The 16,262-nt window shown below is 44.3% G+C and overlaps 1 protein-coding gene across 1 annotated transcript in view; it reads right to left on the bottom strand.

The window, feature by feature from the left end:
* Window positions 1-16,262, bottom strand: part of LOC126425225 (ankyrin homolog) — a 119,175-nt gene that overhangs the window by 92,559 nt on the left and 10,354 nt on the right. Inside the window, exons 2-3 of the mRNA XM_050088182.1 lie at window positions 8,838-8,962; window positions 8,620-8,755 (exon numbers count right to left, since the gene is read on the bottom strand). Of these exons, the coding sequence (XP_049944139.1) occupies window positions 8,620-8,755; window positions 8,838-8,962 (261 nt within the window). The remainder of the gene's footprint in view (window positions 1-8,619; window positions 8,756-8,837; window positions 8,963-16,262) is intronic.

Below are 16,262 nucleotides of genomic sequence, written 5' to 3'. Positions count from 1 at the left end.
GTGGTTTGCGGAGTATAATGTAGATGTAGATTAGCAACGACTTCACTAGAACAGGGGACAGAAATACAGAAGAAGACGAATGGATAGCTTTCGGAGATGACATAGTGAAGGCAGTTGAGGATCAAATAGGCAAATGATGTTTTGGTTTTGGTTTGTGGGGCCCTCAACTGCGCGGCTATCAGCGCCCATACAAATTCCAAACCTTTGCTCAGCCCAATCTCGCCACTTTCATGAATGATGATGAAATGATGAGGACAACACAAACACGCAGTCATCTCGAGGCAGGTGAAAATCCATGACCCCGCCGGGAATCGAACCTGTACTCGGGAAGCGAGAACGCGACCGCGAGACCACGAGCTGCGGACTAAAATACGCAGAAGGATAAGGCCTAATAGAAAACCTAGGATAATAAAGGAGATATTTAATTTAACTGGTGAAAGGAGAAAATATAAAAATGCAGTAAATGGAGCAGGCGAAAGGGAATGCAAACGTCTAAAAAATGAGATTGGCAGGAAGTGCAAAATGGCGAAGCAGGGCGTAAGGATTTAGAAGGATATATCACTAGGGGAAGTAAAGAGGTCTTTGGAGGAAAGAGAAGCAGCTACATTAATATCAAAAGCTCAGATGAAAAGCCAGTCGTAAGCAAAGAACGAAAAGCTGAATGATGAAAGGAGTGTATAGAGGGTCTGTACAAGGGAAATGAACTTAAAGGCACTACTACAGAAGTGAAAGAGCACGTAGATGAAGATGAGATGAGAGATATGACACTACTAGAAGAATTTGACAGATCACTGAAAGACCTAAGTCGGAACAAGAACCTTGTTTAGAGACGTCCTATCAGAACTGCTGACAACCTTGGGAGAGCCAGGCATGACAAAGCTCTTCCAGTTGATGTACAAAATGTTTGAGGCAAATGAAATACCCTCACACTCTGAGGAGAATATATAATTCCAATTACAAAGAAACTGCCGGTAGATGTGAATATTACCGAACTATAAGCGGTTGCAAAATACTAACACGAATTCATTATCGAAGAATGGAAAAACGGGTGGAAAGCCGACTTCGGGGAAGATCTCTATGGATTCCTGAGAACTGTAGGAATATGGGAGGCAATCCTACGATCTATCTTAGATCGGTTAAAGGAAGACACGCCTACGTTTGTAGTATTGGCAGACTGACAGAAAGCTTTTGACAATTGTGAGTGGAAAACACTCTGTGAAAATTCTGGAGGTAGCAGGGGTAAAATATAGGGGGGTGCGATGGGGATGTTCCCTTGTTAGTGACACGGGAGATACCCGTGCTCTATGATTTTATTCACAAATGGTGTGCCGTGTACCATATTATCATACAATATACTCCCCAGTACGAAATCCAATTCACGCCTTAGCCCATTTTGTTGTTTGTATTGGGGAGGGAGATGTACAGGGTGACACACGGGAGACGGACGGTTTTTAATGAAATAATACTCAGCCAATTTTAAAATTAATGCATGTTTACTTACACAAAATCAAAGCTCATTATTCGCCATTTTAGTTAACAAAGTTATTTGTGAAAAATAATGTCGTCAAGATGATGTCCATCATTTCGAATCCAGGACTCACGTCTGTTCTCAAAATCCTCCATCACACGGACTAAAATCTCTGCAGGGATGGCAGCAATTTCTTGAATTATTGCATTCTTCAACTCGTGCAAATTTCGTGGTTTGTGGTTATAGACACAGTTCTTAAAGTAGCCCCCACAGAAAAAAGTCACATACTGACAAGTCGGGCGACCTGGGAGGCCGAGGAACATTGCCAAAACGTGAGATGATCCGGCCAGGAAACGTGCGTCTAAAAACTGTCATTGAAGTGTCTGCAGTGTGCGATGTTGCCCCATCCTGCTGGAGCCAAACGCGTTTTAAAGGGATTTGTCGACTTCTTAGTTCTAGTTTCAAGAGTGGTTCAAGCACACAAATATAACGAACCGAATTAACAGTAACTGTGGCCCAAAAAATAAGGTCCAATAATGCCAACAGAGCCAAGAGCACACCAGGCTGTTACTTTTTCTGTGCGTAGAGGACGCCGGTGGATAAGGTGTGGGTGCTCTGGAGCCCAGTAACGTAGGTTCTGCTTATTCACGGTCCCGTTTAAATGAAAATGAGCTTCATCGCTCATCAATAAAATTTCATTTTCATTCGATCCCCAAATCACTTGCATTCTGTAAGCGAAGTCTTCTCGTAGAGCAGAATCAGTTTCCTTAAGTTGTTGGACAATGAGCATTTTATAGGGATGTAATTTTAATTCTTTATGCAAAATTCGTGTAACCGATTCACTATTGATTCGTAACTCGCTAGCACGACGTCTAGCTGACCGTCCTGGGCTTCTGACTGCCGCTCGCCTTACCCTTTCAACATTTTCTGGTGTCGTTACTCTTCGTCTCGGGCCAGGATGCTTCTTATCCAGTATGTTTCCAGTTGATCTGAAGTTTTCCACCCATCTGAGGATTATGTTACGGCTCGGAACAGCTCCATGTCGACCGACATTAAACCGCGCACGAAACAATCGCTGCGTAGCAATAATAGACTGACCACTTTTCACGAAACTGTCATAGACAAACACTCGACGTTGCAAGTCCCACTGCTCTATAATGACTGAGTAAATGAAATGGCGTCTTGTGTGGATCAGAACTATCCCCACCACGACCATCTCCCACCACCGCGCCCTCAGTACTAGGCAGTTCAAAACCGTCCGTGTGTCACCCTGTACTAGGGTAATCTGTCCAGCTGTGTTATGCATATCGCCAGCGTCAGCAGTGGTTAGTGAGCAGGGGACACAGAACCGAATACCAGATTTGGTTCAAACGTGAATTCATTGCTTCGACCTACATTCATTATCGTAGATAAACTTGAGACTTAATATGTCTCTGGAACATATAATTTCACCTGATTAATGCCTCCATGTTTGTTCCGGCAGAATTTCAGGGGTTCTGCGAAAGCAAAAGGATTACAGCACGACCACTGCCCCCTTCCACTTGCTGTCAGTGGACAAAGTTGTCAGAACGTGCAGGACGCCAATGAGGAAAGCTCAGGTGTCGATGTCATCTGAAGGAGGCTTAACAACGTTTCTTGTAACATACCGAGGCACCCCAGTCGACAGTGAAAGCCTGGCTGAGGTCTTTCACGGTCCCGCACCTGCTGTGACCTGCACCTTTGGCCCAGAGCTCAGATTACACTCTCTGCTACCAGTGGGGTGCCTCCCACAGGGCTCACACATCCGCAAGGAAGTTGAATTGGGCACCAGGCACCGTTCTTAGCCACAAGGGGCGCCAAATGTTCCTTGTAGTGGCCGGGCAGGAGCACTGCAACCGGACGTGGCTGCGACATTCTCCGGACCAATCCCCACTTTTCGAGCCAGCGCTGGGGACCTCTGCTCCCATTACTCTCAACGACCGCACTTTTAGGTCTTCCCCGCGGACTGCAAGGCATGGCAGGTCGCACCTGAGCCACAGCTGTGGCGCCGTCATTACCAACAGTGCCAGCATCGGATGAACGAGCACTTGAAGGCTGGCAGCTCATTGAGGATGAGTCACTTCCAGCAACCCTGCAATTGCCAGTTCCCTCGGTGACTCAGCTGTGGCAGCTGCCACAACAAGTAGACCAGTCACCAAATGGAGAGGATACCGCAGTGATGGAAAGCCCAGATTTTGAGATGCCGCTGGAGGCCCTTTTTCCAGGTGGACAAAACACAGATGCGCCATTTAAAGTGGCGGAACGCTATAATATCCTCACTGCAGTCAGACATCAATGTCGGAACACAGACACTAACATGGGTCGTGAGGAGCTTGTGGTGTCACCGCCAGACACCACACTTGCTAGGTGGTAGCTTAAATCGGCCGCGGTCCATTTAGTACATGTCGGACCCGCGTGTCGCCACTGTGTAATCGCAGACCTAGCGCCACCACCAAGGCAGGTCTCGTGATACGAGAGAGCACTCGCCCCAGTTGTACGAGAACCTAGCTACCGCCCAGTTGTACGAGAACCTAGCTACCGACCAGATGTACGAAGCCTTTCTCTCTCATTAGCCGAGAGACAGAATAGCCATCAGCTAAGTTAATGGCTACGAACTAGCAAGGCGCAATTTGTATCAGTGCCTATAGCTTACGAGTATTCAAGAGAGATGTATTCCAAGGACTAATAAAAAGATAAGTAATAAGCATCTACATACTTTTCTTCTTATTCATTTATAAGTTCTCATGTTCCAGACTTCACGCCCGTCTGCGTTAGCCTTGCGTGCCCTATCGGCTACAGCGTTAGTCTAGCTTGCCTTTTCAGCCATCTCAACTTCACGGTGTCGGCCCAGATACCGACACAACAGAGCTGTTTGGCCTCTCGTCCGTACCACGGGCGGCGTGGAATTCCCATCAGCTGGCAAGACATTCTGGCGGCTTAAGCTAGAAGGGAAGTGTGCGCGCTTATCTCGTCAAGTTGTGTTGATATTTTCGAAGCTTCCCAATCGCCAACATTACTTTCACACACAGTTTGCTATTTTGGCTTTGTTTGTGCACTGTCGACGATTCTTTGTTTTCACGTTTTTGGGTTACTTTCCGGTTGTCCTTTTGGGTTTGTGTACGGTTTTCGTCGTCGACCACTCTATCCTTGAGTCTCGGTCCGGCACACAGTTTTAATCTGCCAGGAAGTTTAATATCAGCGCACACTCCCCTGCAGGGTGAAAATCTCATTCTGGGCGCTCTATCCTTGCTGCCTCTCGCCATTTTCTGATTCGTGGCAGTCAAAAAATGGCTTGCATATTACTAAATACTGAATATGACTTTTCTTAATTTAAAGAAAGATTAGTAGAAGAATTTTTGCCGGAACAGGGACAAGACAGCCTGTGATGATTATTCGTCATTACGTAAATGCCATACTTTCAAGGGAAGAATTCCGTGAAAAATTAGTATAACTAAACGGGAGAAGGTTTAAATCTGAAACTATGTGTGACTTTTGAAATACATTGCCCAATGATTCATAATATACGTCGTCAGAAAACACAAAATGTTTTCAGATTTGTATGAGAAAGCAGAAGACGAGGATAACTGGCATGGAACACGTAATGAAAGGGACATCCGAAAAGTTAATATGTCTGGCACGCGCGAGAGAAGCGGACATCAAATTCATTTCATGGGAGGGCACGAGAGAGAACCGTATTCGAACCGTGGCCACAGTAGTTACAGTAACTGAGAGCGACGATTAATACGGAAAAACAAGTGCTGTGCAGGTTGTGGAGCTGTCGAGTGTGGAATGAAATGGACGCCTGTAAACTAATGTACATTAGAAGAGCAGCAAGAACAAAAAATTGCTCTTGTCAGTATAGTTTCCAAAAGGAAAATTTACGCGAGGATAAGATGGGAATAAAAAATACAATAGAAAGAATAGAGTTGATTGCACAGTATGATAAAGAAGAAATCTGTTACAGATTGGGATATGACGGAAATTGTAGAACAAAAAATGAAACTGTGTAGCAGTGGAGGGCTGGTCGGAGTCGCAAAGGGAGGATCACAGTGTCGTTACAAGTGTCTGAAGCAGTCCAGAAATGTTGGTGACGATTACAGGAATCTTTTACGGATGTCTGACAGTTTCTGAGAATATGGTGTAAGAGAGAAAAGTGTGAACGAATAAAAGATGTAGTGATCTGATAAGGGTTCTAACAAACGCAACAGAAGTCGAGCACGACGAAGAGACAGGGCCCGCTGCAGGCGACGATACCGTGCCTTTCTCAAGAAATAAAACTAGACTCAGTTCAAAAAACGAATTAATTCTTGAACGTGATTGGCACAATCCTGATATGGTTCTGGTGGAAACCCTTCTTGATTCTTATGTTTATGAGATAAAACAGAAGCGTATGATAGTGTGTGTAATATAGAAATGATCGACAGTGATAATGATCCTGCATCGACCACTAAAGAAACAACTATGCCCAAAGGAATAGACGAGTGAATCAAAGAATTTCATGAAATACAAACGTTTAGGAAATGCGGTGTTCATAAATGAAAGAAAGATGATGGTGACCTTATTCAGCACAAATAGGCTAGAAAGATGGCTGATAGGAGAAAGAAAAAAATGTTAGAAGAATGTTATAGTTTTAAAGTAGGTAAGATGTCTTGGACCGACATTACTGTAGGAAAGGATATTTTGTTGAAATATGATTAGCACAAACACACAAATGACTTAACATGGACGATCATACCAGTAAAGTCTTACATAAGTAACACATATGTCTTTCTGTACACTGACATACAAATTGCTGTGGTGTCGAATATGTTCTGTGAAACAAGCAACAATCTTGGATAGTGATAAAGCCAGTAAGTAGTATTATATCAGTAGGCACAACTGGAAAAGTAAGCAAAAGTATCTAAAAACAAGTCGAGTTTGCTCCAAAATTATTTTGGGAATATTCTGATTAGTAAAGCAGCAAGTCATAAATTACTCTAATAGGTACATGATGTCCTGCATAGCGAATGGCTGATTATTGCGAGTAGAATTTGAGGGAGTGGGTGAGGCAAAATTAAATTAACTACCCCCTGGATTCTGTAAAAATTGTAAGTAGCCTTTCGCTCCCTGTTTTTACCCCTGACACCTTCGGAATTTGAAAGAGAATATACCAGCAAACGCTATCGAAAGTTTTCTCTAAGTCTACAAGTGCTAGAAACGTAAGTTTACCTTTCCCTAGTCTATCTTCTAAGATAAGTCGTAGAGTCAGTATTGCCTCACGTGTTCCAACATTTCTACGGAACCCAAACAGGTCTTCCCTGATTACGTCTTCTACCAGTTTTTGCATTCGTCTGTAAAGAATTCGTGTCAGTATTTTGAAGCGGTTCCTTATTAAACTGCAGGTATACAACCTTCTTTCATGATTCACAAACCGTTAGCTATGATTATGTTATGCTGTATGCAAAATTCTACCAGGCGGCTTCCTCTTTCGCCGGCCGCGGTGGTCTAGCGGTTCTAGGCGCTCAGTCCGGAACCGCAGGACTGCTACGGTCGCAGGTTCGAATCCTGCCTCGGGCATGGATGTGTCTGATGTCCTTAGGTTAGTTAGGTTTAAGTAGTGCTAAGTTCTAGGGGACTGATGACCACAGATGTTAAGTCCCATAGTGCTCAGAGCCATTTGAACCATCTTCCTCTTTCATTCCTTACACAAAGTCCATATTTACCTACTACATTTTATTTTCTTACTTTTCCTACTATCGAATTCCAGTCCCCCATGACTATTAAATTTTACCATAGTCATTGTTAGTATGGCTTTTACGTTCTTGCAAGGTATACGAAAAAGAGCGGGATTAACAGTTTGTTTCAGAAATTGTGCTTGCTGGCTCCATCAAAGTCAAGAAAAGTACTGTAATGATTTTGTGTGAATAGACAGAAAACTCTCTCAAACGAGCTCCCTTCAGGACAGACGTCCATATCGTTTAGCAACTAGTAGACCTATGTCTTCTAAGGAGGAAAATTCGAAAGTACTGTCTCGCATACCAGCAGTGAATGCAAGCTCTGTGGTTTAACGGACCTCTCAAGAACATTGAGTTAATGACGAAAGTAAAAATTAACTGCATGTGAAAAGTAATCAGGGAAAAGAATCTTTTTAGCTTCCATTAAACACTTGGGAAATACACAGTTGCCTCAGAAATACTCCAAGGAGCTCTGTGTCACGATTAAACAATTTATGAATCTAGATTCACTAATACCGTTATTGGAAATCACCTCTTTCAAAGTCTAGCTGTCCTAAAATCATAAATTCCTTATGCAGAGCTAATGCGGCTGTAGTCTTAGGTATATGTAACTAGCTCGTGCGAGTATCAATACGCTACACGGCATACGGAAATTAAAATCTCGTGAAAAAAAAACTCGAAAACTAATATTACAAGTCGATGCTACAAGTTTCGGAAAATGGAAGATTCACAGCTGCGAAACCATCTGCAGAGTACATCCCACAGTACGTCCTTACATTAATTGAACCGCAACATGTCATGTCCTGAAGTGGAGCTGGCAGTCCTGTTTGTGGCTACGGATAACTTGAAATCAACCGTGATGTGCACTTGATTGTCTTCTTTGAATGAAATATCGGAGGAATTTCAGCAAGTTCGCTCAAGTACCTTGCAATTCCTCCATTTATTTTTCATTTTGAGCACTCTCAAAATGATAAATCCGTGCTCACTATTTCGTGTCTTCCTTTTTTCTTCAAAATAGACTGTTACATTCTGGCTCCCAAGGGTTATCCCCGCAGTGCTATGATGTATCAATTCGCTGGATGTTCCGCTGCAGCAATGCTGTAGAAGTTCCGAGACTGACGCTGCCGTCTATTTTCTCCAGCAAGTGATGTGAGTGATGAAACAATCCAATAATTTGTCCTTGCAATAGATGTGCTCAATACAGCTCGTGAAAACAATATAAGTAAGTTGTCACCGAATTATCCTCTCTACATCACATAACATGTTTACAGTCAGTACATGGGTAAAAACAGATTGGAGCTTCGACTCCAGCCCAGTACCATGGAGCAGCTTACCTCTTCTCATGCTATTCTGTTACCCGTTCGAAACATAAAGGCCCAGCATGATGCTGAAAGACAACAAAGACAAGACATTAAGTACCTGTTACTAAAATAGTCGTCACCAGCGACTGCTGATTGTTCCGTAACAGACTCGTAAACGACAAGTCGTATGTCCCCCACACTATTGTCTGTTCATTATCTTCGGGCCGTCTCCGTCCATCGTGCAGTACTGCTGTCTGGAAAGAAAGGGCACACGTCAGGCAGACAGCTGGCTCCGGAGCCCCTGCAGTTAGCAGCCAGTCCCGCGGCTGTACTTACGCTGACGGTCCAGTGGCCCGTTGCGTTGCGGCTGACCGCACTTCGGAAGTGCACTGACCGGTCCGCCGACGACAGACCGCATAGCGTCAGGACAAACGCCAGCAGTTTCACGCCCAGCGGAAGACCTGCAAAGCAATCAGGCGGATACTTTCCAAAATTCACAATTAGCCATAAAACATCCACATTCCTTGCTCATAATACACTGAAGAACCAAAGAAACTGGTGCAGCTGCCTAAAATCGTGTAAGATATTTCCTAGATAACAGAACGCAGCATGTCATTATCAATGGAGAGAAGTCTTCCGAAGTAAGAGTGATTTCAGGTGTGCCGCTGGGGAGTGTTGTAGGACCGTTGCTATTCACAATATACAAAATGACCTTGTGGATGACATCGGAAGTTCACTGAGGCTTTTTGCGGATGATGCTGTGGTATGTGGAGAGGTTGTAACAGTGGAAAATTGTACTGAAATGCAGGAGGATCTGCAGCGAATTGACGCATGGCGCAGGGAATGGCAATTGAATCTCAATGTAGACAAGTGTAATGTGCTGCGAATACATAGAAAGATAGATCCTTTATCATTTAGCTACAAAATAGCAGGTCAGCAACTGGAAGCAGTTAATTCCATAAATTATCTGGGACTATGCATTAGGAGTGATTTAAAATGGAATGATCATATAAAGTTGATCTTTGGTAAAGCAGATGCCAGACTCAGATTCATTGGAAGAATCTTAAGGAAATGCAATCCGAAAACAAAGGAAGTAGGTTACAGTACACTTGTTCGCCCACTGCTTGAATACTGCTCAGCAGTGTGGGATCCGTACCAGATAGGGTTGACAGAAGAGATACAGAAGATCCAACGGAGAGCAGCGCGCTTTGTTACAGGATCATTTAGTAATCGTGAAAGCGTTACGGAGATGATAGATAAACTCCAGTGGAAGACTCTGCAGGAGAGACGCTCAGTAGCTCGGTACGGGCTTTCGTTGACGTTTCGAGAACATACCATCACCGAAGAGTCAAGCAGTATATTGCTCCCTCCTACGTATATCTCGCGAAGAGACCATGAGGATAAAATCAGAGAGAATAGAGCCCACACAGAACCATACCGACAATCCTTCTTTCCACGAATAATACGAGACAAGAATAGAAGGGACAACCGATAGAGGTACTCAAGGTACACTCCGCCACACACCGTCAGGTGGCTTGCGGAGTATGGATGTAGATGTAGATGTAGAAGGCGCCAGCGACCACGCAGAAGTGCCGCAAAACGACGTGGCATGGGCTCGACTATTGTCTGAAGTAGTGCTGGAGGAAACTGACACCACGAATCCTGCAGGGCTGTCCATAAATCTGAAAGAGTACGAAGGGGTGGAGATCTCTTCTGAATAGCACGTTGCAAGGCATCCCAGATATGCTCAATAGTATCCATGTCTGGGGAGCTTGGTGGCCAGCGGACGTCTTTAAAATCAGAAGAATGTTCCTGGAGCCACTCCGTAGTAATTCTGGACGTGTAGGGTATCGCATTGTCCTGCTGGAACTGCCCAAATCCGTCGGAATGCTCAGTGGGCCCGAAAGGACGCAGGTGATCTAACAGGATGCTTACGCACCTGTCACACGTCAGAGTCGTATCTAGACGTATCAGGGGTCCCATATCACTACAACTGCACACGCTCCATACCGTTATAGAGCCTCCAACAGCTTGAATAGTCCCCTGCTGACATGCAGGGTCCATGGATTCATGAGCTTGTCTCCCTACCCGTACACGTCTATCTGCTCGATACGATTTGAAACGAGACTCGTCGGACCAGACAGCATGTTTCCAGTCCAATGTCGGTGATGACGGGCACAGGCGAGACGTAAAGCTTTGTGTCGTGTAGTTCTCAAGGGTACACGAATGGGCCTTTGTCCCCGATAGGCCATATCGATGAAGTTTTATTGAATGGTTCGCATGCTGACACTTGCTAATGGCTCAGCATTGAAATCTGCAGCAATTTGGGTCAGGGTTTAAATGCTGTCACGTTCAACGTTTCTCTACAGTCGTCGTCGGTCCCGATCTTGCAGTATCTTTTCTGACCGCAGCGATGTCGGAGATTTCATGTTTTACCGGATTCCTGATGTTGTTGTTGTGGTCTTCAGTCCGGAGACTGGTTTGATGTAGCTCTCCATGCTATCCTATCCTGTGCAACCTTCTTCATCTCCCAGTACTTTCTGCAACCTACATCCTTCTGAATCTGCTTAGTGTATTCATCTCTTGGTCTCCCTCTACGATTTTTACCCTCCACGCTGCCCTCCAATACTAAACTGGTGATCCCTTGATGCCTCAGAACATGTCCTACCAACCGATCCCTTCTTCTAGTCAAGTTGTGCCACAAACGTCTCTTCTTCCCAATCCTATTCAATACTTCCTCATTAGTTATGTGATCCACCCATCTAATCTTCAGCATTCTTCTGTAGCACCACATTTCGAAAGCTTCTATTCTCTTCTTATCCAAACTATTTATCGTCCATGTTTCACTTCCATACATGGCTACACTCCATACAAATATTTTCAGAAATTACTTCCTGACACTTAAATCTATACCCGATGTTAACAAATTTCTCTTCTTCAGAAATGCTTTCCTTGCCATTGCCAGTCTACATTTTATATCCTCTCTACTTCTACCATCATCTGTTATTTTGCTCCCCAAATAGCAAAACTCCTTTACTACTTTAAGTGTCTCATTTCCTAATCTCATTCCCTCAGCATCACCTGACTTAATTCGACTACATTCCATTATTCTCGGCCGGCCGAAGTGGCCGTGCGGTTAAAGGCGCTGCAGTCTGGAACCGCAAGACCGCTACGGTCGCAGGTTCGATTCCTGCCTCGGGCATGGATGTTTGTGATGTCCTTAGGTTAGTTAGGTTTAACTAGTTCTAAGTTCTAGGGGACTAATGACCTCAGCAGTTGAGTCCCATAGTGCTCAGAGCCATTTGAACCATTATTCTCGTTTTGCTTTTGTTGATGTTCATCTTATATCCTCCTTTCAAGACGCTATCCATTCCGTTCAACTGCTCTTCCAAGTCCTTTGCTGTCTCTGACAGAGTTACAATGTCATCGGTGAACCTCAAAGTTTTTATTTCTTCTCCATGGATTTTAATACCTACTCCGAATTTTTCTTTAGTTTCCCTTATTGCTTGCTCAATATACAGATTGAATAACATCGGGAAGAGGCTACAACCCTGTCTCGCTCCCTTCCCAACCACTGCTTCCCTTTCATGTCCCTCGACTTTTATAACTGCCATCTGGTTTCTGTACAAATTGTAAATAGCCTTTCGCTCCCTGTATTTTACACCTGCCACCTTCAGAATTTGAAAGAGGGTATTCCAGTCAACATTGTCAAAAGCTTTCTCTAAGTCTACAAATTCTAGAAACGTAGGTTTGCCTTTCCTTAATCTGGCTTCTAACATAAGTCGTAGGGTCAGTATTGCCTCACGTGATTCGATATTTCTACGGAATCCAAACTGATCTTCCCCGAGGTCGGCTTCTACCAGTTTTTCCATTCATCTGTAAAGAATTCGTGTTAGTATTTTGCAGCCATGACTTATTAAACTGATAGTTCGATAATTTTCACATCTGTCAACACCTGCTTTCTTTGGGATTGGAATTATTATATTCTTCTTGAAGTCTGAGGGTATTTCGCCTGTCTCATACATCTTGCTGACCAGATGGTAGAGTTTTGTCAGGAAATTTGATTTTTTTACTTACTGTTGGCCGCATTTGTTGCTATAGGTACACTTTTCTTCATTAGCAAGACAGATTCTTCGATTAATTTTGCACAGCGTACAAACCATACTTGTAGGTGCATGAAACTCTAGAATTTATCTAATTTATGAAAAAATGAATTAGCTGTTACATTTTAAACTTCATGTTTAGAAAAACTGAAATTTTATTGTTACTTATATTAATTTTTACCACAGTTCTTAAAGGATTAGGAAAATTCTAAAGTTTCATACATCTGTATCTATGGTTTGTATGCTGTGCAAATTTCGTCGAACAATCTCTGTTATTTATAAAGAAAAGTGTACCTATAGCAACAGATGCTGCCAAAAGTAAGTGAAAAAATGATGGAATTTCACAGGTAAAAAAAAAATATTTTGTGAGGCTTTTGAACTTCCACTTCTATGAGTGTGAATTCTGAGTCCTTCCTGGTCGTGCCGGCAAAGTTGTATGAATTTATTTGTAGAATTATAGACAGTGGAAATTAAAATGTCCTGTGATGCCTCTCCTACTCCAATTCAGCCGTTTGACGTCCTAACCCTTAAGTCAGTCTTTGGAGAAGGTGACTGGAAATCGTACCTACCGGAAAACACCTACGACAAATCGTCTGAAGCGATAAAAAGACGAACGACAGCATAAAACTACGATCCTCGCCAATAAAATTGGAACGACGCGAAGGCGTTCCGCTGAACTGGCGTGCTTCGACGCGCAAATGATTGGCATTTAAGCGCAACCACATAAAAAGCGGTACTAGTAAGGCCATATAACTTCGGCATGTAATGAAAGATGAGACAGTAGAATTGCCACTCAGAGGTACTGGTTGTCTTGAGAAGATCGCGTTAAGCCTCGTGAAGGGAGGAGGAACGGCCAGCAGCACCTGCCGGGACTCCACAGCGGCCGGGCCGCGCCTGGTTGGGCCCTAACAGACCGGCGCTCACCGTCCCGCGGCGTGGGCGTCGGCGACCCACGACCGCCGTGCGAATGTCGAGGCGCTGCTTGCAGAGTCCCGCATGATAGCCACGGCTGTTCGTTTTGGGAACACAACCTACGACCAGCTGAGAGACAGAAGTGACGACACTTTCTGCAGGACCTGACCATCATTTTGCAAGGCAATGCTCAAGCACGTACAGTGCAAGCTGTTACTGATTTGTTTAACCGATGGGGCTGCTAAGTGCTATACCACCTACTGCAGTCTCACGACTTAAGCCCTCGTAAGTTCAACTCGATTTCTAAACTGAAGGAAACACTTCACGGCATTCGTTTCAAAACTGCTACAAATTTGTCGGGCAATAGACCGTGCCGCTCGGACTGTCAACACAACTGGCACTGCTAAGAGTATCCTACGACTTCCACATCGCTGGCAACGGGTTATACACAATGCTGGTGACTGCTTTGAAGGTCAGTAAAACTTTGAAACACGTATCTAGTTTGTACAAGCTGTATATAAATAGTTGCCACTATTAAAGTTCCAACCCTCGTACATATTGGTTGCAAATTCCCGAAAAATCAGTAAGCGGGTCAAAATCATCTATTGATTCTCTCAGCGACCACACCGGCACCGAAATGGAAGATAAAAGAGAGAAGGCCGAAATACTGAATTCGGTCTTCCGAAGTTGTTTCACCGTAAGTAAAGGATCGTAACACTGTCCCTCCTTTCAATCGTCGTACGAACATCGAAATCGTAGATTTTGAGACAACCGGAACTGAAAAGCAGCTACAGTCGCTTAGTAGTGGAAAGGCTTCAGGACCAGATGAGATACCTACAAGATTCTATAAATATTGTGCGAAAGAACTTCTAGCAGTAATTTATCGTAGATCGCTCGAGCAACGAAAGGTACCTAACGACTGGAAAAAGCGCAGGTAATTCCCGTTTTTAAGAAGCGCCGTAAGACAAATGGTTCAAATGGCTCTGAGGACTATGGGGCTTAAAATCGATGGTCATCAGTCCCCTAGAACGTAGAACTACTTAAACCTAACTAACCTAAGAACATCACACAACACCCAGTCATCACGAGGCAGAGAAAATCCCTGACCCCGCCGGGAATCGAACCCGGGTGCCCGGGCGCGGCCGTAAGCCAGATCCACACAATTATACACCTATTTCTTTGACGTCAGGCTGTTGTAGAACTATGGAACATCATTTATGCTCAAGAATTATGACGTTCTTGGAAAATGGACATCTCCTCTGTACAAGTCAACATGGCTTCTGCAAACAGAGATCCTGCGAAACTCAGCTGGCTCTGTTCCTCCATGAGACCCACAGCGCAGTGGACCACGAGGTTGAGATTGAGGCGGTGTTCCTTCGTTTCAGTAAGGCTTTGACACCGTCCCGCATTGCCGTTTAATGAAAAAAGAACGAGCTGACAGAGTATCGGAGCAGACCGGAGGTTGGATTCAAGACTTTCTTGTAGATAGAACTCAACACGTGGATCTTAACGGAAAAAGAAACGTCGAGTACCACACCGAAGAGTGATAGGACCCTTGCTGTTTACAGTATATATAAATGATGTAGTAGAAAGCGTCGGATGGTCTTTAAAGCTATTCGAAGATGATGCAGTTGTCTATACCAAAGTAGAAACGCCAGACGATAGCAAGAATTTGCAGAACGACCTGCAGAGAATTGATGAATGGTGCAGACTCTGGCAGTTGACCCTGAACGTAAATAAATGTAGCATATTCCGCAAACATAGGAAAAGAAATCCACTAGTGTACAGCTACACTACTGATGACAAACAGCTGGAGACAGCGTCTGCCGTAAAATATCGAGGCGTAACTGTGCAGAGTGATCTTAAGTGGAATGACCATATCAAACAGATAATGGGAAAAACAGACACCAGACTCAGATTCATCGGAAGAATCTTAAGGCAATGTAACTCATCCACAAAAGAGGTGGCTTATAAGGCGCTTGTTCGTCCTATTCTTGAGTATTGTTCATCTGTCTGCGATCCCTATCAGGTAGGACAGATAGAGGAGATAGAGAAGATCCCACGAAGAGCGGCGCATTTCGTCACGGGACCGTTTAGCTAGCGGTGGAGCGTTACTCAGACGCCAATCAAATTCCACTGGCAGATGTTACAAGAGAGACGTTGTACGTCAAGGAGAGATTTACTATTGAAATTTCCGGACAGCACTTTTGAGGAGGAGTTGGACAACATATTACCTGCCCAGACATTCATCTCGCGTATTGACTAAGAGGAGAAAATTCGACAATGGTTCAAATGGCTCTGAGCACTATGGGACTTAACAGCTGTGGTCATCAGTCCCCTAGAACTTAGAACTACTTAAACCTAACTAACCTAAGGACATCACACACATCCATGCCCGAGGCAGGATTCGAACCTGCGACCGTAGCAGTCGCACGGTTCCGGACTGCGCGCCTAGAACCGCGAGACCACCGCGGCCGGCAAAATTTGACAAAGTAGAGCCAATACAGAGGCGTACCGACAATCATTCTTCCCACACACTATTCGCGAGTGGAACAGGGTTGGAGGGATGAGACAGTGGTACCGAAAGTGCCTTCCGCCTCACACCATTAGTTGGCTTGCGGAGTATGATATAGATATAGATACGTCTAGGACTAGTGGAGGAGAGTGACTGCATAACATTTTGAATAGGAACACATGTCACGGAAACATTTTCGTACTACAGTCGTTTGAAAACACGTTTGTTACG

The sequence above is a fragment of the Schistocerca serialis genome, chromosome 10, assembly GCF_023864345.2.
Source record: "Schistocerca serialis cubense isolate TAMUIC-IGC-003099 chromosome 10, iqSchSeri2.2, whole genome shotgun sequence".
NCBI lineage: Eukaryota > Metazoa > Arthropoda > Insecta > Orthoptera > Acrididae > Schistocerca > Schistocerca serialis.
This window is presented reverse-complemented; position numbering and strand designations above follow the sequence as displayed.